Consider the following 22,664-nt stretch of genomic DNA (forward strand, 5'->3'; position numbering starts at 1 on the left):
GGCTTAACTAATGCTTCAACCACCTTCCAAGGTCTCATGAATGATGTTTTCAAGGATTATTTGCGACACTTTCTTTTGGTGTTCTTTGATGATATATTAATATACAGCAAGATCTTCCACATCACCTTTCGCATTTGCATAGCGTATTGTTGACTATGCGCCAAAATTCTTTGTATGCTAAGAAATCCAAATGCTACTTTGGTGTAGAACGAGTTGAGTATTTAGGTCATTTTATCACAAAGGAGGGTGTATCCACCGACCCTGCAAAAATCTTGGCTGTCCAGAATTGGCCTATTCCAACGTCCTTGAAGTAGTTGAGAGGATTTTTGGGACTTGTCGGGTACTATCGACGCTTTGTTCGGGGGTATGGTTGATAGCACGACCATTGACTAATATGTTGAAGAAAGATAGTTTTTATTGGTCTGAGGAGGCCAAGGCTTCTTTTCAATCTCTCAAGGATTGTTTGACCCAATCTCCAGTATTAGCATTACCTAATTTTTCTAAGGTGTTTGTGGTTGTGGTGGATGCTTCAGGTTTGGGAATTAGTGTTGTCCTGATGCAAGATCACCACCCAATTGCTTTTATTAGTCGGGTTCTCGATATGCAACAACAATCACTTTCCACCTATGAAAAAGAATTGCTAGCAGTGGTTTTCGCAGTCCAAAAATGGAGGCATTATTTGTTGAATAGACACTTTGTTATCCGCACAGACCATAGAAGCTTGCAGTATATATTGAGTCAAAGATTGACTACAACATTCCAACAAAAATGGCTGGTGAAATTAATGGAATTTGATTTTACAATTGAATTCAAATAAGGCAGGGAAAATGTAGTCGTTGATGCTTTATCTAAACAAGAATCTGTGGACTGCCAAGCTATCACAACTCTCATCCCTGAAAGCAACATGTTGACTAGAATTATAGCTTCTTGGCAGAATGATGTGAGCATTCAAAAACTGCTCCAGGAATTACAAAAAGATACTTCCTCACATAAACATTATACTTGGACTCAAAATGAACTTAGAAGGAAGGGCAAATTGGTTGTAGGGAAAGATGGTGCCTTGAGAAATGAGTTATTGCATTGGGTATATGCAGGTTCTACTAGTGGCCACTTTGGTAGGGATGCTACATTAAAACGGTTGAAATCCGTAGTATATTGGCGGGGTATGACCAAAGATGTTAGTCGGTTTGTACTAACATGTGAGATTTGTCAAAAATGTAAATATGACACATCTGCTTCTCCAGGTTTGCTGCAACCCTTACCAATACCAGAGAGGATATGGCAGCATATCACCATGGATTTTATTGAAGGTTTACCAGCATCCAACGGTAAACAAGTTATATATGTGGTGGTGGACAGATTAAGCAAGGCTTCTCACTTCATGTCCTTAAAACATCCTGATAGTGCTACTGAAGTTTCTCAATCCTTCTTGGACAACGTGTTCAAATTGCATGGTTTTCCAGATTCTATCACCAGTGACCAAGACCCCATCTTTGTTAGTCAATTCTGGAAGGATTGGATGTCACTCTAGGGAGTTCAATCGCACCTTTCATCAGCTTATCATCCCCAAACCGATGGCTAATCCGAAGTTGTGAATAGATGTTTGGAGACGTTTTTGCGCTGTATGTGTTGTGATACTCCCCATGAGTGGGCTAAATGGCTTCCTTTAGCCGAGTGGTGGTACAATACCACCCATCATACTGCCATAAAGTGCAGTCCTTATGAGGTGATGTTTGGACAACCTCCTCCACTTTACCTTCCTTATTTACCAAGGGAGTCAAAGGTGGAAATCATTGACAAAAGTTTGCAGAAAAGAGAGGAGGCCTTAAAGCTAGTCAAATTTCACATGAAAAGGGCGCAAGATAGAATGAAGCAATTGGCTGATAAGAAGAGGAGTGACAGATCCCATGATATTGGTGATTTTGTGTACGTGAAGCTCCATCCATACCGCCAAATTTATGTGGCATTCAGATCTAATGCCAAATTAGCACCTAAATATTTTGGTCCATTTCAAATAGTGGATCAGATTGGAGCAGTGGCTTATAAGCTCAGGCTTTCGCAGGGGTAAGAAATTCATGATGTTTTTCACATTTCACAGCTTAGAAGAAAGGTGGGTCACACACCTAGTTCCAACTCACTTCCTGCAGAGTTTGACGGTGTTATGAGGGGCAAAGAACCTGAGGAAATTCTGGATCGAACAACTGTGAAGAGGGTAATAAAGTTGTCACCAAAGTCTTTGTGAAGTGGAATCACTAATTGTTAGAAGATGTCACTTGGGAATATTTCTTTGATTTAAAGAAGAAATATCCGAATTTTAATCCTTGAGGTCAAGGATTTTTATGAAGGCAGGGGAATTATATAGGGATTTAAATAAAAGACACGTGGTTATTCGTGGCAGTTAATACTTTAATTACTTCTGTTGCATTTCTGTTAGAAGGTAGTGGAAATTTTTATGCCTTTTGATTTTCAAATAAATACTCTTCTCAGAGGGAGAAGAGACACACGATTCTTACCACAGAAACAACCTTCTTCTTATCAATTTCTCTGGTTCGGATTCAGGTTTGAATCCCTAATTCTTGAAGTTCTTCGAATAGACTTTCTATATCAAAGAACACCCACTGTTGTATAGTATTGACAATGTAAGTGAAGAACTCCAGCTACCTTAAACTTTGTTTTTATTGAATTGCATAAAATTAGTTTAAAACCCTAATGGCTGGCAATTTATCCCCAATTAAAAAAATCCAATTTCTTAATAAAACATTTTTTTCTCTAATTAACCAACATTAAGCACACACATAATTATATTTTGACATGTAACCACTAACTATTGTCACATCATCCCATTAATTCTGTTTGGTTATATTTAACGGAAAGGACTAATTTGATTCAAAAAATTAAAATTAAGGACTCATTTCAAACATTTTTTTAACGAGTGACTAAATTGAGATTTACCAATCAAATTGGAAACGAAATTAGATATTAAACCAATTTTAAAATCAAATAATAAAATATGTAAATTTCATAATTTGGTAACAAAATTCAGGACGATAAAGATAAGGACAATGATATTTTGACAACTCTTTTTTAACAACTTTTTGACAACAGGATACATGTCATCATTTTACTGGTCTATTTAAATTTATATTTAAAAAAATATTTGAAACGGACCAATCATAGACTACCACATATGCTTTGTAAAAAAGTTGTCAAAAAATTGTTAAAAGACACTTTTTCCTCAAAGATAAATAATCTTTAGTGATAAATAATCTTTAGTGACAAATCTCATGTGTGTATTATATTTTCCTCAAAAGCTTGGTACTTTTTAAGAAAATATAAAATACTTATTTTGTAATAATTCAGAATTTTCAAAGACGATCATTATGTTCTTGTTCGTCAAAATGTATAAAATGAAGACGATTTTGCGAAGTGGGATTTTGATTGAAGCGAGAAATTGAAGTGAAACGCAGCACAATACGATCGTGTGAGCTTCTGTCTGAACAGGGATAAGAGAAAAAAAATGTGGTGGTTGGGAAGAAAAGGACCTTCTGGATTCTCAGCTTCTTCTACTGCTGAGGAAGTTACTCAGGGAATTGATGCCACTGACTTCACTGCCATTGTTACAGGTTAATTAATGAATAGAAAATGAAAATGGGTTTCCTTTATTTGTTTTGTTCTTCCTTAATTTACTCATTACTGCTGTTTTTCTTATGAGATGCAAATTTGCCCTTTTAAAAATTTAAACTTTATTTAAATGGGTATATGTCTTTCATTCAATATGATTCCAACTTTCAACCTTTTAGGTTGGGATTTTTGTTTTGTTGAAGTGGAACAGAGAAGAAGAAGAAGAAGAAATGCTATAGGTTTATTGTCTTGATGGTTATTGAGCAAGATTTCACTTTCTGTCTTTATGATTATGCTTGAGACATGCTTGTATTAATCAATCATTATTGGAGAATTACGCTTCTCTGTCTTCTCGACAACGTTTAAATTATGGTTGCAGTGGTGGTTCTTCCCGATGGATTTTAAGAGAGTTTATTAAGAAGAAATTACATATATGACCTTAGTCCAACCTAAAGGGATTCAAAACCTAAGTTTCACACTTGGATTATTCTCAAGAATTCTATCTTAAGGGAGAGTTTATATTTTTCCATGATGACCTTTGTGATATATATAAAAGTATTGATAATATTTTTAATTCAAAATCTCGAAATATTAAGTTTATAAAGCCTTTTTTCTTATACTATGTTTAATTTTGTCATTTTTATCAAACTTAGATTCAAACTTGGATTATTTTCAACATTTTTAGAATCATTGAGTGGATTTGTCAGAATCATTGATATTGCAAAAAAATTGTGAAAAAGTGCTGAGGATGCGGTGATAATTGTAGTTGTGATCAAACCCCATAATCCTTGATGTTGCGGCTATCTTTACATTTTTATATAATGATATTGTTATTATTGTGGTTGCTTTTGCCTGTAATATATTTAATTGTGAGTGGCTGTGTCTAGTATGTTGTTGTAGATATGGAAATACATGTTGGTGGAATTAATTCATCATCATGGTGCTCAATTTATTTAATGTTTGTCGTTTTCTGCGATTTTTGACGCAAGAGACTTGTTATCATTGTGTGATACATGTTATTTCAGGGGCAACTAGTGGTATTGGAGCTGAAACTGCACGTGTGCTTGCATTACGCGGTGTTCATGTTGTTATGGGGATCAGAAATATGGCAGCTGGTGGGGAGATCAAGGAAACAATACAAAGAGATAACCCATCTGCAAAAATTGACATGATGGAGCTGGACCTTAGCTCACTGGAATCAGTTAGGAAATTTGCAGCACAATTTAAATCTTGTGGTCTTCCTCTGAATATACTTGTGTATGTTACTACTTTCATATGTACTCTTTGAATGGAAGTTTTGGTGTTTTCTCTGACTTTAACCGTTCATCAAAATGCTATTTGCTTGAAGAAAGCTAGTTGGTAAATTTCAACATAAGCTGTTGTATACACTGAAAGTTATTTGTTTCTGTTCAAAGTAATAATGCAGGAATCATGGCAACACCATTCAGGCTCTCCAAAGACAATATAGAACTACAATTTGCAACAAACCATGTTGGTTAGAATTTCATCTTAAACCTTACGAGGACAATACACACACAAATATGGAATTTGATTGATTGTTATACTCGTTGGTCTTGAAACAATAATTGTTTCAAATTGTCATATAAAAAGATGCCGAGTATACTTCCGTATCTCAATTTCATAATTTAGAATTTATGACTTTGTAAATTTTATCAATTCCAATTCCTTTTTTTTCACCTGAAATTATTATTTATATAGTATTGAGTTGTATACAGGAGTATTATTACCTTGTCCCTTTTCTAGGGGAATTTGAGATATGAGGTTCCTTTTGCAGGTCATTTTCTTTTGACAAACTTATTGCTTGAAACAATGAAACAGACGGCTATTGAACAAAGGAAGGAGGGAAGGATCGTGAATGTCTCATCAAGACGTCATAAATTATCATATCCTGAAGGGATTAGATTTGATAAAATTAATGATGAATCAGGGTAACATACGTCTAATTGCATAAAGTTTAGTACTGTTGACACTTTTTAGCTTTACGTGTTCCTCTCAGCTCACCCCCTTTTCATTGGTAATTACTAACCAATATTTTTCATTTTCTTGTCAATGTACAGGTATAATAGTTTCTCTGCATATGGGCAGTCAAAGCTTGCCAATGTTTTGCATGCCAATGAGCTTGCCAGACGGCTTAAGGTGACCAACTTAATTGATGTTATTGATTGTGTTATGTTATACCTGCAGGGAGGATGCAGCCTTGGTGGCTTGAAATTTATTTATTTACGTTATACGTTTCTGATTTCTATTTGACATGTAAAATGAGCTCATGTGATGTGATATAACATAAGGCTCAATTTGGCTTTACCTTTAGTTGATGATGCATGATCTGACTGCCAGTGTGCCCCTTGAATTGTTTGTTTCACGCACTAAATGATCTATCCAGAAGAATATTATATGAGTGCACCTTTGTGACAAACAACTCAAAAACTCAAATACATATTGATGATTTTGTGGGGAATCTAATATGGTGTAACTGGTAAATGAGAAGTTGGTGCCTTATGTCAAATCCCTGAATAAGAATTAGTCATGTACATGTTAAGATGTCCTATGCTAAATAAGATGTGCTGCATGATCGTTTACTCAGATATCAAATAATTCATGTATATCCGTGAGCATATTTGTTTAGATTCGTATTGAATCATATTCACCTATTGCTACCATTTAGCTCATCTATGAGGTTTTTCCAATCACAAGTTGCACCTATTTCTGTTATTTTGAAAAAGCATTTTCCTATTTCTGGAAATATGATCATTATCAAAAGGTTAGAGCAACATATAACAGAACAGTCACCATGGTACTTGATGTTTACTTCTAGCAGGAAGAGGGCACAGAAATAACTGCAAACTCAGTTAGCCCAGGACCAATTGCCACCAGTCTATTTCGTCATCACAGTTTAATAGATGGTAATTTCTTTCTAGTTTGGTGTTTTATTTTAATTTTGTATGTGAAAAACTACATCTGTCATTGATTATGCATGTTATATCACATTCTGGTCCATATATTTTTACTTTCCATCATTACTCTTTCTCAACCATCCATTAACCCAGTTCTTAGGTGACAAACTGTGTGGCGATATGTCAGCTGTTTATATGAATCTAGCATGACAGTATGGAACAAATAAAGAGAAGAAATGTTTATTATATTCTACCCTCTTCTTGAAACAGCGGGTTCCTAAGGATGTAAGTGAATTGCAGTTGTTTAGCTTGTTATATTGACAGTTTGCTCCTACTTTTATGCAGTGTTTGTTGGTCTACTTGGTAAATATGTGATGAAAAATATCCAGCAGGTAAACTTATCGCGTATTTGAAACACAACAACAATAAAACCTTATCACACTGTGAGATAAACTATCATTACTTACATGAAATAATAAATAAAGGTGGTGGAAATTTGAATGTTTTATATCTTATCAATAGGAAAAATCTTTGTTGAGACAGGTTTGTCAAGTTCTTCCTTATTAGATTACAATTTCATCTAGCACAATTTCCTTGTAGACAAGTACAAGGAAATTTGGCTAGAGCTTATAGACTATTTGTGAAAATGGTTACAAAGCTTTTTTTAATTAATTATTTTGCTCCACTTGAACCATGTAAGAAAATAAAGAATTAGTTTACTGATTACAACAACACCAATTACATTTTCATCATATCTGTGTATTTGTAATGATCAAACTCATCAAGTTGGTAAATGAATTATGACAATCTCGTATACGACTTAGTTATCATAGTAAATTGCTTAAGGATGTTTTCCTTTATCATAAAGTTATCTAGTATGATTTTCATCCTTTATCACCTAATATATACATATTTGCTTTGAACATAGGGAGCAGCAACTACATGTTACGTTGCATTGCATCCACAGATAAAAGGGTTGAGTGGTCGTTACTTTGTGGATAGTAACTTAGCTGAAGCAAGTTCACAAGCAGTTGATCCAGAGCTGGCAAGGAAACTGTGGGAACATACCTCAAATTTGGTCAAATCCTGATATAATGTTACCAATTAAAAATTGAACATGTTTGATAAATAAGTGAGTTCATATCTTATCATAGCTAGACTCTGACCATAAATTCCAATTAATGTGAGATGTATCTGATTATGCTCCAATTTCATTTAGCTAATGGTTTGTGTCACGCTCAAGATGAAGTAGCTGGTGGTATCAGATGGCTTAAAAGTAACGCAACTTTATCTCTGGTGCGCTCGTTTGAGGATTAATCATGTAACTGCTGAACATATTCTTCTGCACTTATAAGGTTCCTATCATCCCTTTTGGCAACTCTTATATCTTGGAATCTATATTCTTTTTTCAAATTTTATACCAATTAATTTTAGTTAATTAATTTTAGGATTAATTATGTTTTCGATCTTTAAAACATAACATATTTTATAGTTTGATGTTAGGTTTCATATTTAAGAAATATATGAATGTTGTCCTTTTTGTCTAACGATTTTATTCTTCATATATAACATATTCTATTCTTCATATTGAAATATATATATATATATATATATATATATATATATATATATATATATATATATATATTTAATCTCTAATAAAAACTAAACACATAAATTTTATTAATTCGAGGAATTAAACAAATTAAAATTCCCTTTTCGCCATTAGCTTAGTGGCTCAAACAACATAGAAATTATGGAGGTCAGACCGCAAAAAGTAAATTTTGGAATGTAGAATTCAAAATATAAATTTTATATTCTAAATTGTGTATTTTGAAATACAAATTTAATATTTCAAATTGTCTATTATATAATATCTCTATGTTCCGAAACTCAAAACTCAAAATAAGAATATTAAACTAGATAGTAAATTTGAAATTTTCAAATGAGTGTAGGATGAAATTATAGAGATGAAGAAAGAAGATGCCCAAAAGTACCTAAATCAAAAGTTGCCATAGGCCTGTGTTTTGAAGGACAATTCTTGAATAAGCATGACTCCGTACATCAGTATAAATACAATATAATTGTTTTTAATTGAATCCCTGTGATCTTTAAAATTCACATCATTTTAGTGGTTCACCAGTGAACTTACTTTTCTGATTTAGGAATCCGATTAAAAGTTTTAATAATTTATTTGAAAATTTTCAAAGACCAACTTGGTAATTTAAACATTATTTTAATATATGATTCACTACAGGAAAATGATACTAGAAAGAATATAACCACATCAGATATAAACTGCATAAACCAGTTGAGAGAATCTCAAATCATATATATCTTCAGTTTTAAAAAGAAAATAATGTACCGAATAAATCCAGTAGAAGGATTCAGTGACAGTAATACTTATGCGCATGCAATCAAGAGATATATCAGTTTCACAAATCCTTGGCTTCTCATCAATAAATGCAGAATCACAATACAGTCTCCCATATTCTGTACAGCAATGTCACCTCTCAAAAAATAGTCTGGATGCTAAATTTTGCACCAATTTCACTTTTTTTGCATCTATATGATGTTCAAAAAGATACAGTTGTCATTGCATGAATTCTTTAACTGAAGGAACTGCATAAATATGATTAGAAAAACTCATTCCTTGAGTTAATATTAACATTAAATCTATCATTTCTCATATTTCAGACACCAGAGAGAAATCCACGCACTGATGCTGTATCTTGAAAATTCTACATACAAACATAAGCTTCTCTTTTTGCAACAAGTGAGCATTTGCTTCAGTTGATATAGACAAATCAAATGTCAGGAATTTTCATCGTATGGCTTAGTTTGTCACCTCACCCCAAGGGTTCTGAACTCCATAAGCCTGAGAGGGAAACCATGCAAAATGGAATAGTCTGACTCAGCTCCCTCTATTCTCCGATCAAAATTTATTACATTGATTCTCGTATGCTTTGGCTCCTTATTTTACAATTACTTCCTCAGCAAATAGAACAATGAATGGATCATTCTGACAAACTTCAAAGATTTGCTCACAAAGGTGGACCAAGGAACATGCCCCATGTCATAAACCATTAGCCCGGCTGAGCAAAGAATTGGGATTTAGATCAAGGGATGGGTTGACTTTCCCATTATCCCCCAGCAGCTGCCGACAAACACGATCAGCCAAGACTGATTGAACATCGTATGCCTCGTTCCTAGGAGACCGTGCAAACTGCTTCCCCAGAACATCACTTTCACCTGGAACCAGTTCTGATGAAATGTGAGGCGTCTGTTGCATTCCTCGAAAAATGTCAACATTCAAGTCATGATGAGTAGGGCCACTAATGTAGACACCATTTGAGGACTTAGGCAAGTTTCCAAGACCCTCTTGAATGTAAACTAAGTGATTACTAAATGGAATGGCACCACTACCACCGTTGAGAGGTGTGGATGCACCAGAAGCAGTCCGAGGACTGGATATAGGAGAGGGAGACATTCTCCCATTCATATGTTGTGGCGATCTTGGCCTCAAAAGTGGGCTTCCAATGGGTGAGACAGGGCAGGATATATTCCTCGGAATATGGATTTCACTGTAGATTGTAAAGCAATTTCAGATCACAATAGGAAGTGTCAGCAACCTTGCATTGCAGTGTTTGTGTGTGTGAGGGTGGGAGACAGGTGTGTGTGTGTGTGTTTGTGTAGAGAGAGAGAGAGAGAGAGAGACCTTGCATGAGGATTACTTTTCAAAAACCTGGAAGAGTGACGGGAAAGTCTATCTAAATCCAATGTAGAAGGACTCCTTCCTTGTCCAATACCCTGAAAATGTATCACAACCACAATATTTACAAGGATAGACAAGAAACTATAAAAGAAAACAACTTCAAAGATCATTCCATTTTGACAGCAAAAAACTTTCCAGTATTACACAATTGAGATATAGTTCAAATGAACACCAAGATAAGAAAATTTATTTTGCTTAATCATCACCACAATTCTCCTGACGGCAACAGTCTTCATCAGCAGTTTTCTCCTCCAACCTTCATGTGTATACTTTCCTCCGTGTTAATGGAGCGATTCTATCTCATAATTTGTAGAAAGCAAATGGTTTCCTAAACTTTCTCTAGTTTTCTATGCCTAACCCTGTCATTTTTATTCTCTACTTCCAAGGGAATCAGTGACAGGATGAAGCATTGATGGGAATCACACATTTAAACAAGAATACGAATCCTTTTCTCCAAACAATAACACCAAAAAGTTTAAGTTATTACTATGTCACGATTCCAAAATAGAAAAATACCAGCTGAATATTCAAAGGAAGGGGAATTATAGTTAAGTTTGATTTTGAATATTTCAGCAATTTTTCAAGGATTTGTATTTTCAATTTTATGAGAACCTATTTAAATAATTTAAAGGTGATACTGATTGTAAACTATGACACAAATTTATCAGGAAGCCCTAGAAGAGCAGAACAAGTATAGTATGTCAATGGAACTGTTTAAATAAATGTTTCAGCAAACAGTTACATGGAAAAAATAAGAAAAAAAATGAAATAAATCTCTTGCTAAGCTAAAATTAACTTTTACATAAATTGGTTTTGGGGATGCTATGCAAAAACAAAAGCTGGTAGAGAGGTTTATTCCATTTTTCCTAATACTTTTCTACCAGAAGTTAAGGAAAAATTTATCCAAGCAAATCCAAATAAAGGCTTGTTAAGGGTTTGGAAACTATATTTTTCATTCATAATATTTCGATTTTGTACGTAACCCCCCCTCCAAAATATTATTAAAGTCTGATAGATTCAATTATTCAAATTTATGTTTCCAAGAGAACAAAGTGTCTATACAACATAATACCAAGAAAAATGATTCATAAACCGAGGAATTTGAATGGATGAAGCACACAAAAATGTCTACACAAAAATAGGATGGCTTCCTATTTTATTCCTATCATGTGCATGGGGAATAAGGGGCCACAAATATTTAACACATGGAATGCAAGATAAACAGGCAATCCCCCACTTCACACTAATATGAAAATAGACAATTTTTTTTATGTGATTAATGTTGCCAGTAGCTTCCTTACCAGAGCTGTAGCTCCCTGTGTGATCCCAGATACGGCTGGGTCTGAAGAAGCATCAGGACCCAGAATAGGTCTCTCTAAAGGTGCAGCGTATTTTACAAAAGGGTGGTCCAATAATTCACTTGCCGAAGGGCGATTGTGTGGATTCCGTTGTAGGCATTTCCTAACAAAATCCTTTCCTTCACTAGATAGGTGATCCGGGATTGTTGGGAGTTCCTTGCTATTACCAATCTTGAACATTGCAGCAACCTTTTTTGTTAACATGCAAAGCCAATAATACATCAAGTCAACACATAAATTAAAACAAGAAATATCATCAGTGCTTTATAAATGAAAATAACAAACTACATAAAATAATAGTGGGGAAATAGAATATAAAAAAGCTAGCTAAAACTTCCAATATATTGACATAAATTACTGACCCCTTCATACTGACTCCAAGGAGGTTTAGTTGTAGCCATTTCCAAAACTGTGCATCCTAGGCTCCATATATCAACGGCAAGGTTGCAACCATTGGAGTTTTTTATAACCTAAAATATCAGAACGACAAGCTATCATGTCATCAAAAGCAAGATGTAATTGAAACTATAAATAACTGAAACTAACAGAAAAGATTACTACCTCAGGAGCCATCCAATAGGGGCTTCCCTTGAATGATAATGGACATGATTGCCCTGTTATCTGCAAAAATATGCAGGTTAATAGTTGAGGGAACAGGATAGATCATGCAACCTTGCGATTATTTATACCAGATGTGATATCAAATGGCAATTATGAAGGAAAACAATGTCTTTTGGATTCATAGAGATCTTTTTCCAAGTTGAAGTCAAGCATGATAAACTGGTTGGAGGTGGGACAGGAAAGATATCTTCCAAAAAAAGGTAAAAAAATACAAGAAAGAAACCTGAAAAGAAACCCACTGAATTAGCAACTTTCTTGAATTGGTGGATTAGGAAGTTTTAAACCTTGATTCATAATTTCACAAGCAACAGAAACCAAATTTCATATCCTACCAATTGGCTTAGATGCAAATAAAAAGGATAATTTTTATCCCCAAGCTTACATGTTTTGCCATGCCAAAGTCTGCCAACTTAACCCGACCATTAGTATCTACCAGTATATTAGCTCCTTTGATGTCCCTTTACAAGAAATGCAATTTAAGAGATAGATATCAGAACTCATAAGCATAGAAAAGCAGTCACATTATAAGGAATTAGTAAAATTTTAAGTTTGAAAAATAAATGTGACTTAGTTCACCTGTGGACAGTATTTTTAGCATGTAAATAAGCAAGTCCTGACAAAATTTGTTGAGTAAAACTACGAATAGCTAGTTCACCAAATTGTCCATACTCTTGAAGAAGTTTATATATGGAGCCTCCAGCAACATACTCCAGATATATGTAAAGCTTGTCACCGACCTGTTTAAGGGATGATTCATTAGCATGTATAAGTAGACTAAAATGACAAACTGTGGACAAGTTTATAATATTATGGTGTCAGGTAAATATATAAACCAACTAATAATCTTGTAACCAGAAGATAATACAAACATTACAAATTGGGATAAAATGCCCAAAATAAATATGATCACTTAAAAGTAGACTAATAAGAAAATGGGCAACTTACTGTTTCAGAACCAAGGTACTGCACAATATTTGAATGCCGCAATCGACTTAATAAGGCAATTTCCTGCCACAATATGGGAGTTAGCTTTTCAAAGCTACACTAAATTTGAAACAGAAATAGAAACAAATGTATTTCCAATTTGAAACAGAAATAACGGTTGCACATCAACAAAAAATTTCCAGGGTTAAAAAAGGAAATATATTTACCTGCATTAATTGCTTAGCACTTTCTTTAGATTTGGCATCATCTGAAAACAGAGTCACCTCTTTCATAGCACACATTTCACCACTTTCCCTAAACATGAAATTATTTTAGCCAAACAATTTATAAGATGCATAAGATAGCGGATTTAAAAGTAGAAAAAAAAAATCTTTGTAATAGAATAAAAGAAAAAATTGGTCTAGAACTCGTACTTATTAAAGCCAACAAAGACATGTCCAAATGTGCCTCTGCCAAGCAGTTTTCCTTTTTTCCAACGTGATCCAGGGCTTATTGGATTATCTGCCCTTCCCGGACTTCTTGGCATGGATGGAGAAGTTGCTGCCGAATTTGAATGAGAGAAAGGTAAAATATTGGTAACTGCTAAAGGAGGAAGGGGCAAACGATGACTCTGTTGTTTTCCATCATCAACCCGTCCTGTCTGTGATTCATTGGGTGTTCCCCCAGCTCTAGGATGAATAGGTGTAACTGCACCACTCTGAATTCTAGAGCTAGGTCCAGGGCTAGTCATTCGGGGACTAGGTACAGGAGAATATTCAGGGCTACCCCTGCTAGGTTGCCAAAATAACTGTCCAGACATGTCCCCTCCCATTGAATTATGTCCTGAATTGTGACCAGAACCTGGACTTGAGCAGTGCCCAGATCCACCTAAATTGACCTCCGAATATGGCTTTCCAGCCCAAAAGGCAGAGTTCAACACCTGTTCAGTGCCAAATACTCTCAATGGACTTCTAGAAGGACTTGATTTGGAACTATCAGGTGCACTGCAGAAGGCACCATGAGGAGGAATCTGCAAATTTGAAACATGGTTGCTTAAAGGCCTCCGTTTTGGTGAAGTAGAAGACATGTGATTACCCAGAATGTTTGCCGGTTTTTTGGTTTCTCTTGAATTTATTTGGGAAACAGTAGATGATAGATCCTTGGGCATCGAGCTTCATAAAAAGGCCAACATCCAAAATGAGTAAAATAAAAAATTATTTGCTAGTAATCATAAATTTCATGAACTAGCCATCCCAAAAGCTTAAGCTTAAGATGATGACTCAAGAATGGTTTTAGGTTATATCTCCAACACACCCATATACCATTGATTTTCATGCATGGATAATTCCTTGGTCCCTGCCTTGTGCCGATATTAAACTTTTTTATAGAATGGGGCAGCAAGGATTGAACTGAGGCTTTGATAACATGCCATGAACCAACTATCCCTAAAGCTTAAGCTTTTAAGTGAAGACACATCTCTGTTCCCTATGTCTAAAAATACACAACCTAGGCATTCTTATGCAACAAAATATGCAAGCTTGAAGCATATTATAGTGAATGCTTATAGAGTATACCTGGAAGGACAGCCTGCAGCAGTTCTAGCCCCGTTTTCACAGTCAGTTGCCAAAGGACTAAGATTGCGAGAGTCCACTGGCTCATCACTGTCAGCAGAGCTCTCACTAGAGACTGAAGCAGTGACCAAGTCTCCATCCAAATCTGCAGGGTTCAGCCTACCACGCATGCATGCTGGTTTTGGTAGTGGAAACAATGATGGTTTGGAGCCTTTTTCAAGTCTTGATTTAGCTGATATGCTAATTTCAGAGTCTGCCCGGCTTATATTTGATGGGTGCAGGACAGGAAGTGGTAGCGGCTGAGCATGAGGCCTTTCAGCAAAACTTTGACACCTTGCCACTTTGGAAGGTGACGGAGATCTTGATTCAGGAGGAGACTGAGCCCCTTTCTCAGAAATTGAATCATTGCAATGTCTACGAGATCCTCCAGATCTACTGCTTGATTTACTTTCAGATGGGATTTTAAATCTGCGGTGAAATGTATTGATAAAACTTTCCTTATTTGCTTTCTTCTTGGTTTCTTTTGACGATGATTTCCCCCACCATGTAGGCATATTTGTAATTTGTATAGGCAGTAAACAAGTTTCTTAAATTAGTACCATTGATAGTTTGGAATATCTATCACTTCAAATCACTATCTGGAGTTACACGCAATCCGGCCAAAACCCTCACCAAATGAAGAATCCAATAATTCCAAAAGCACTATTAGAGTTAGAGACAGAAATTAGGGACTGAATGGTTACTAAAACCCTGCAACAAAGAATAACACATATACTCAATCACTATAAAATCAATATTTTCACAACTTTGTGTACATAATGTATCCAAACTCTTCTACATATGTAAAATTATGATAATACTGTCCTAAATGATATATTTCCAAACGGTGATAGCATAAACTAACAATCAAACGAATCTCTAGTTTATGCTCTGTAACTAATTATCTACTTTTTCCAATAAGCTGGTCAAACAGTGTACGGAAAGAGAAACCTCTTAAACTGGATCCAACACAACAACAAATTAACTATAAAATAGTCAACTCTAAAAACCTCTAACCCTTGGGCCCTAGAATCCCAAGCCCAAAACCCAATACTGTATTAATCAAATATAGTCAACTCTAAACACCTCTAACCTTGCTAATCCTAATCAGCACAGACTAATGCAACGCCACATCATTTGCAGTACAAATCTTGTATACAGATTCTACAACTCCCCGAAACTTTAAAGCCTTATTTAGACAACAACATTCATTACTTCACATCAGCTCAAACTCCTTATTTAGCAACTTAAAAATACACAGTTTAACATGCCCCAACTGCAAAGTTATAACCTAGAAATACAAAATAAGTAAATAATGCATATGAAAATATCAACACCATAAAAATTTGTATACAGATAGTCGAAACAGAAGAAATTCATCTCCAAATCAAACTAGTATTCAAATATAGATAACCATTTTAGTGTTCTCCAATACCCAGCTCCCTAAACCCTGCCCCCAAAAAAAAAAACTCAACCTTTCAACTTCACACAGTTCAACTAAACCAAATTACTCATAACCCCAAGTGAAACCATACCCCCATTACTAAAAGAAATCACATCAAACCCCAGATCCACTCATCACCCAGACATAACACTGGACACAGAAAACAGTTAAATCAACCAACTCGATCATGGTTCACTGAAATTAGAACAAGCCCAAAATGCAACAAAGCTGGAAACTTACTTCGAATTGCTCCACGCCAGTGAATCTGAACTCAACCCCACTCTGTGATGCTCAACTCAAATCTGAGTATGCATAAAGGGAAGAAAAAGAAAACATTTTTTTTCTGAACCACTGAGAACCCTAAAAGGAAAACGGACCCAGAAACCAAAAATGCAAGAAAATGAAGGAGGATTGCAGTGGCGTATGTTGAAGAAATTGGGAATTGGAAGATAGTGAAAGAGATCGTGTACGGATGAAGGAAAAGAAGAGAGAGAAAGAGAAAGAGAGGGAGAGAGAGAAGAGAGAGAGTGTGTTTTCTCCTGCTTAAGACATCGATGAAGAGGGACTTTCAGCGTTGATTCTTAATAGTTAATATTAATTAATTAATTACAAATTGCAATAAAATAATTAAAAAAATATGGAACCTAATTATTACATTGTTTTTATTATTACATCTTTTGCTGTTGGAAATTATTACAACCCACAACTACATATTATTTATATATTTTTTTGTATAATGTATTCGAGATTGTTTGGGTAGAGATTCTTAGGTTACACTTTTTTATTATTATTATTATTATTACTATTATGAACATTGATACATAGTTATTTGTAATCTGAGTCACTAAGGCATATCAACATTCAATGATGAAACCTTACCTTAAAGGTTATTGGGACAAGTTTAATGGTAAAATAATAAAGATGGTATTTTAATTAAATTATTTGAATTAATCAGATGTTGAAAATAAAATGAGAAAAAGAAATAAAATAATCCTCAGAACTGCATAGTGTAATATTACAATCCAATTGGTTCTTTTTGTGATATTTTCACTTAGTTGAAACCATGAGATATTAAATTTGAACACAGATCTTAACTATTTTTCAAATAAATATTAAATATATTATCTTCTAAAAAGAGTATAAATATTAAAATAAATAAAATACAATAGTGTGATTAGATTTGAAATATATGTATAAAGAAAGAGCTAAGAGTACAATTACTTTTTACCCTATCAATAAGTTAATACTTTCTAATGTCAGAATTTGAGAAAAATGAACTATAATAAAACAATATAAGTATATTCATGTTTTTGTATTTTATAGAAATATGTCATGTTAATTTTAATGCATATGAATACAATATTAAATAATTTAAAATTAATATAAAATTTGTAGACATAATTAATGTGAAATGAATTTCCAATTCAATTATAGATTTGAAGATAAATTATCCAATTAAGAATTATTGAATATTTTTAGTAGATAGATTTTTTATAATTTAATTTATTTATACACTTTCTTTATAGAAAATTATTCAAAAGACTTTGTGAATTTTTTTATTTTCATTTTCTTAATGTAAAAAAAATGAATATGAAGTACACTTTATATTTTATGAAAAACAAAAGTAATACAGTGCTTACATAAATTATTAAAATATCAATAACTTATATATTACACGTTTTCATCAATATGATTATTTATAATTATATATTATTGAAATGAAATCTTAAAATTAAGTTTGAGTTTGGGTTGGATTAGATTCGTGGTTAACTTAGCATAACTTAAATTTAATATTTTAAAATTCATATCATATAAATTATTTGGGTTGTGGATTAATCTGAAGTTATTCTAGCATAGTTTTATGTTATACCGAGTCAATTTTTTTTTTAAATAAGTACTTTTATTTTAGTTTTAAATAAATGAAATAAATATTATTCTTTCAACTTTATTTATTAAATACTATTCAATTACTAAGTTTGACCGATAATAGTCCTAACATTCTTTCAAATATCTTTTGAATAGGTTGGATGATTTTTATTTTGTTAAAGATACTTGAAACAAATATAGAGTATGAAGATTTTATGGAATTGTATATGTAGATTATAATTTATATATTAAAAATGTGGTAGATGATAAGAACTTAGAAAGTAGAATATTAGAGTTGATAGGTATTTCAAAACTCATTATTTAAAATCGTTGTTACTTCTTTAAAATTCATTTTCTGAGTTTTTCTCTTTTTTCTCTAATATTTCTAACTCTTGAGACATATATTTGATGATTATGAAGTGCCTAAGAGATCACAATTATGAGTTCTCTATTCTCTATCAATCAATTTTTTTTCTATAAAGTAAGTTAGTTTCTGCTCGTTTGCTTTAATCCTTAATTTAAAATATATGCATATAAAATTCTTCGCATGTGTCACTTAATATTTTCATCTAGTTCCTTATCGATCAGTTGTCCTAAGGGCCTATCCCGATCATAATTTTATGGTTTGTAGGCATTTCTAAAGTTTTCTGAGGTGAGTCAGGGGTAATGTGCTTCATAGAGATGTTTCCAAACAGGTAAGAGAAGCTAATTAGTTGTTTCTAAAGTTATATTGAATTTGAGTTTGTTTGGTATGTTTAAATTTAAATGAAATTGATATTTTGTGTGTTGAATGAATAACATGGTGAATTTAAGTATGTGATAGCATAAATGAGTTTATTGTGAGTTGAATTATATACATTGATGATTGGTTATATGTGTTGCCAAAGATGTTGATGTGTGGTTGGTTTTATAGTTAGTTGATATTGAGTTTTGAAGTTATATTGAGTAGAAAATTAAGGTAACATTGTGAAGTGCAAAATATGTTGACTTGTAGGTTGGTTTTGGTCTAAAAAGGGGGTTTTAATAGGAGAAAAGTTGAGATAATGGTTAATTTAAGGAAATTGTGTTTTAAGGTTAGTCTTATAGTCATTTGAAACTTGTCTAGGCTTTGAGTTAAGAGAAATTTGATGTAGAACTGAGTAGTAGTTGATAAGTTGAGTTTTATATTTATTTATTTATTGTTCATTTTAGGGGTTTTAATAAGTGAAATTCTAAAATAGGGGGTATGTGTTGAACTAGAGGGTTTGGGGTATGTGGTTGGGTCAAATCTGACTTGTTTAAACCCCCTAGATTGTCAAGTTTTATGTTAGAAATTGTGGAAGTGAATTGAGGCATTTTTTTAGTGGTTAAGTTGGTTTTGTGCACCTAGTTTCTAGTCTTATGAGCAAATTTGTTGTTAGGTGTTTATTAGGAGGCAATTTAGGACTTAGTTGGCTACTTAGAGTATTAAGAACCTAGTTTAATGCAAGAGAAATGAAATACATGAGTTTTAGTTGTAGGTTGATTGGTTGAACCTTGATTCTTGACCAAATCATCAAATTGGTATCTAATTTAAGTCATAAACTTGTTTTTTTTTTAAATCATTCCCATTGTATAGGATGTTATTTAGATCATTTGGATAGGTAAGAGGGCAGCCAAGGCTACTTTAAAGGTTTTTACACAATCGGTGTGGCGCTCGACGACAGTCAATGGTGTCTCGTGCCAGAAATCTAAAAGCTTTGGCTCTCAACTGTAGTAGGGTAATGCTCAGGTACCAGTTTTGCGCGAAGAATGACGCTTAACGACAAGGATGTATGGTTGTTGCAAAACCAATGGCAAGTGCACCAGTTGCAGCGTAGCAAGTGATAAATATCGTTCTCACCCAAGGGACTTGTGCAACACATAACAATTCTTCCTTCTAAAACTTAATTAGACATCAAAGTGCATAAAACAACACAAGAAACTCTTTTTGGTATTTTATCAAACAATTGGTGTGCAAGAAATTTAACATAGTGTATTTACAATTTGTTAAGACTAGAATTCATCCATTTCATTCTCATGCATTCACAAGCATCTCAATTTCATGCAATAGGTATTCAATTTCAATTCTAGGTTCAATCATATTTCTCAATACATCAAGAACCAAAATTCATGCATGGGTGATCAATCCAAAGCAAGCATTAAGCATAGAAATTGAATACTAACATAAATTGGAAAAGCATATAAAATTAACATCACAAAATACATAAGAATTCCATGTTTTATAACTAATCTCAACAAATAGTAAAAGTCCTCCATGGTGGAGAACTTAAGGTTATACAAAATTGAAGAGATAGGGAAGAAATTTGAACCAAAGAAAAGATGCACAGCCTTTTCCAAGGTTCTTGGCAGCTGCTCCATGCTCCATTTGTGCCTCCCCTTCGCAATTCCATCTCTAATTTGTGACCCATCTTCTTCCTCAACCTAAAAGGGGCAAAATCGCCATTGATGAAGCTTGAAGACCCAAGGAGGAGTGGGAGAGCTTCCCAACACCCCAAAAAGCCTCCAAGGGCCTCTCTCAATCTCTCTAGGTGAAGAATGAAGTGTAGGAGGACAAGAATGCTCAAAAAATCGTGAGACTCATGTTTAAATAACTCATTTTGACACATCAGCGCCGTCTGCGCTCAAGCCCCTCTGGGGTGCCCAGCCCCCTTCTTCTGGGTGAAACAGCGAATTGAAGGGCGCCCAGCCCCCTTCTGGGGCACCTAGCCCCCCTGGGGGGTCCGGGCCTAATTTTTCTGCATTACATCTTTTTCTCTTTTTCTACAGATCTACTTGCTCCAAAGGCGTCCAACATGGATATTTGCTTCAAATTGATCTTTTATTGTCCCAAAACATGTTCTCTTGAGTCCTTGCTTGTTTTCCTCCACTTGAATTGCTTCCTAATCATTTATTTCACACACTTAAATAAAGATATTGGAGGTAAAAACAAGCATATACTAAATAAAACACAAGAAAACTAGAAAACACACTAAACTTGAGGATAGAACAAAGTAAAAGCTATGGAGAAGTTGATTTATTCACCAAAATATATACATTAAAACACGTGAAATCAATTGTTACCAATGTACCACTCAGTGCCAGGGTCTTTTTCACACTCTCTTTATTATGGCATCCTTTTGATTATGTGATTTTTCTTAAGGTTGGTTGGTACGTAAATCTTACTATAAATGATCTTATTATATAGTTATGTATGAAAATTTTGTGTTAATATGATGTCTGTTGTGAAAGGGAGATTACATGGGAAATTCTTTATGATGGTTTCAAGTATTTGTGTGTATGAATATAGGAAGCTTGGTCTTGGGAGTTATCCTAACACTCTAATGATCACTCATTCTCAAATAGAGAATGGTGATGCATGTGGTGAGAATAGTAGAAGATCTTATTCTAAGTGTTAACACTTTATTGATCACTAATTCTCAAATAGAGAATGATGATGCGGGTCCTAGTCTAAGTGTTCCATGATGGCCTAAGACGCGAAACGGACTAACCTTGTGTGTGGTAGGGTAAAACCCATTGGCAATGACTATGCAGAGGAATAGAGGTCACCACAAGTGCATGACCTGTCATAGCTCGACATTCATACTTTACTCAGATGGTCTGATCTAGGTTCATGGTATGCTTAGGATGTTTGTTTAATTTTGTATGAAATGTGATGTATGATGAATCTTGATATCTTGTGTTTATTTCTTTCAACATTACCTTAACCTTTGTGTGTTCTTTGTTTGGTTGTTTTTGTATGTTTGGTTTCTTTTGTAATTATCACCTAGTTGGTGTGAGTAGATGGTGATGACATCTTAGTTGAACAAACTTTGGAGGTGATGACACAAAGGTATAATGGAGTAGAGTAGTTAGTTGTATTAGTTTTATTTTGAAAGACCTTGTGTAAATAATTCTTTTAATTCTTTTGGATAACTGTATGAATATCTATTATATATTCCTTAAGTTAAATTGTTCTATTTTATTGATTTTGTGATAATCCTTAACAATGTTTATATTATTTTAATGGAATGTTACATAATGTTTATTTAACATAGGTAAAGAAAACAATTTATTTGAAATTTTTTTAGGTTTGTTTGAAATCTTTATTTTTATTTTAATAGATTAAAATATATTTAATATAGTAAAGTGTTATTTTAAGTTTTTTGGATTTGAAATGAAAAGTACTTTAATAATTTATATTTATTATTTTAATTAAACATTTAAGCATTTGAATTTCATATTGCTTTATTGGATTAAGTCACTTAAATTTCACTAGATGATTTTAATGAACTGAAAATATGTTTAAATAGATTAAAAATATTTAGACAAGACATTCCATTAAACTTCCAACTACATACGTAAGTTATTTCAAAAGTAATCTTTATATAAGCAATTGAAAAGGTTAGAAGTGGGATTTATCTCTAGTCGATGTGGGACTTCCAACACACCCCCCTCACGTTGAGGTATATACATCTCGAGCGTGAGACTAGATATTAATGGGTGGTCCAATAACGGCCCAATAGCGGGTGG

General features: G+C 33.7%; 2 protein-coding genes across 3 annotated transcripts; one reads left to right on the forward strand and one right to left on the reverse strand.

The window, feature by feature from the left end:
• The first annotated feature begins 3,356 nt into the window (after window positions 1-3,356).
• LOC106770094 (short-chain dehydrogenase TIC 32, chloroplastic) lies at window positions 3,357-7,978 on the forward strand. Of its 2 annotated transcripts, none has more exons than XM_022780242.1 (9): window positions 3,357-3,623; window positions 4,647-4,878; window positions 5,037-5,116; window positions 5,417-5,570; window positions 5,700-5,778; window positions 6,458-6,545; window positions 6,882-6,928; window positions 7,465-7,668; window positions 7,756-7,978. In XM_022780242.1, the coding sequence occupies exons 1-8, from the start codon at window positions 3,518-3,520 to the stop codon at window positions 7,624-7,626; spliced, it is 948 nt and encodes a 315-aa protein (XP_022635963.1). In that variant the 5' UTR covers window positions 3,357-3,517; the 3' UTR covers window positions 7,627-7,668; window positions 7,756-7,978. The 2 variants fall into 2 exon arrangements, with proteins under 2 accessions (XP_022635963.1, XP_022635975.1); XM_022780254.1 differs by having other exon boundaries at window positions 6,461-6,545; window positions 7,756-7,977.
• A 991-nt stretch (window positions 7,979-8,969) lies between these two features.
• Window positions 8,970-16,826, reverse strand: LOC106770084 (mitogen-activated protein kinase kinase kinase YODA). The gene is made up of 12 exons (XM_014655914.2): window positions 16,509-16,826; window positions 14,789-15,535; window positions 13,649-14,386; window positions 13,442-13,529; window positions 13,236-13,298; window positions 12,867-13,027; window positions 12,673-12,748; window positions 12,231-12,290; window positions 12,032-12,139; window positions 11,613-11,858; window positions 10,255-10,346; window positions 8,970-10,120 (listed from the first exon to the last, which is right to left on the reverse strand). Exons 2-12 carry the CDS (start codon window positions 15,337-15,339, stop codon window positions 9,613-9,615), a joined length of 2,691 nt encoding a protein of 896 aa, XP_014511400.1. The 5' UTR covers window positions 15,340-15,535; window positions 16,509-16,826; the 3' UTR covers window positions 8,970-9,612.
• Window positions 16,827-22,664: the final 5,838 nt, after the last annotated feature.

The sequence above is a fragment of the Vigna radiata genome, chromosome 1 (assembly GCF_000741045.1).
Source record: "Vigna radiata var. radiata cultivar VC1973A chromosome 1, Vradiata_ver6, whole genome shotgun sequence".
Taxonomy (NCBI): domain Eukaryota; kingdom Viridiplantae; phylum Streptophyta; class Magnoliopsida; order Fabales; family Fabaceae; genus Vigna; species Vigna radiata.

Excerpts from the sequence above, each read along its gene's own strand:
- LOC106770094 (XM_022780242.1), top strand. The coding sequence starts at position 3,518 with ATGTGGTGGTTGGGAAGAAAAGGACCTTCTGGATTCTCAGCTTCTTCT. Across the intron at positions 5,779-6,457 it reads AGCTTGCCAGACGGCTTAAG|CAGGAAGAGGGCACAGAAAT; the intron begins GTGACCAACTTA and ends GTTTACTTCTAG. Across the intron at positions 6,546-6,881 it reads TCATCACAGTTTAATAGATG|TGTTTGTTGGTCTACTTGGT; the intron begins GTAATTTCTTTC and ends ACTTTTATGCAG.
- LOC106770084 (XM_014655914.2), bottom strand. The coding sequence starts at position 15,339 with ATGCCTACATGGTGGGGGAAATCATCGTCAAAAGAAACCAAGAAGAAA. Across the intron at positions 13,530-13,648 it reads GTCTTTGTTGGCTTTAATAA|GGAAAGTGGTGAAATGTGTG; the intron begins GTACGAGTTCTA and ends TTTCATGTTTAG. Across the intron at positions 11,859-12,031 it reads CTTGGAGTCAGTATGAAGGG|GTTGCTGCAATGTTCAAGAT; the intron begins GTCAGTAATTTA and ends TTAACAAAAAAG.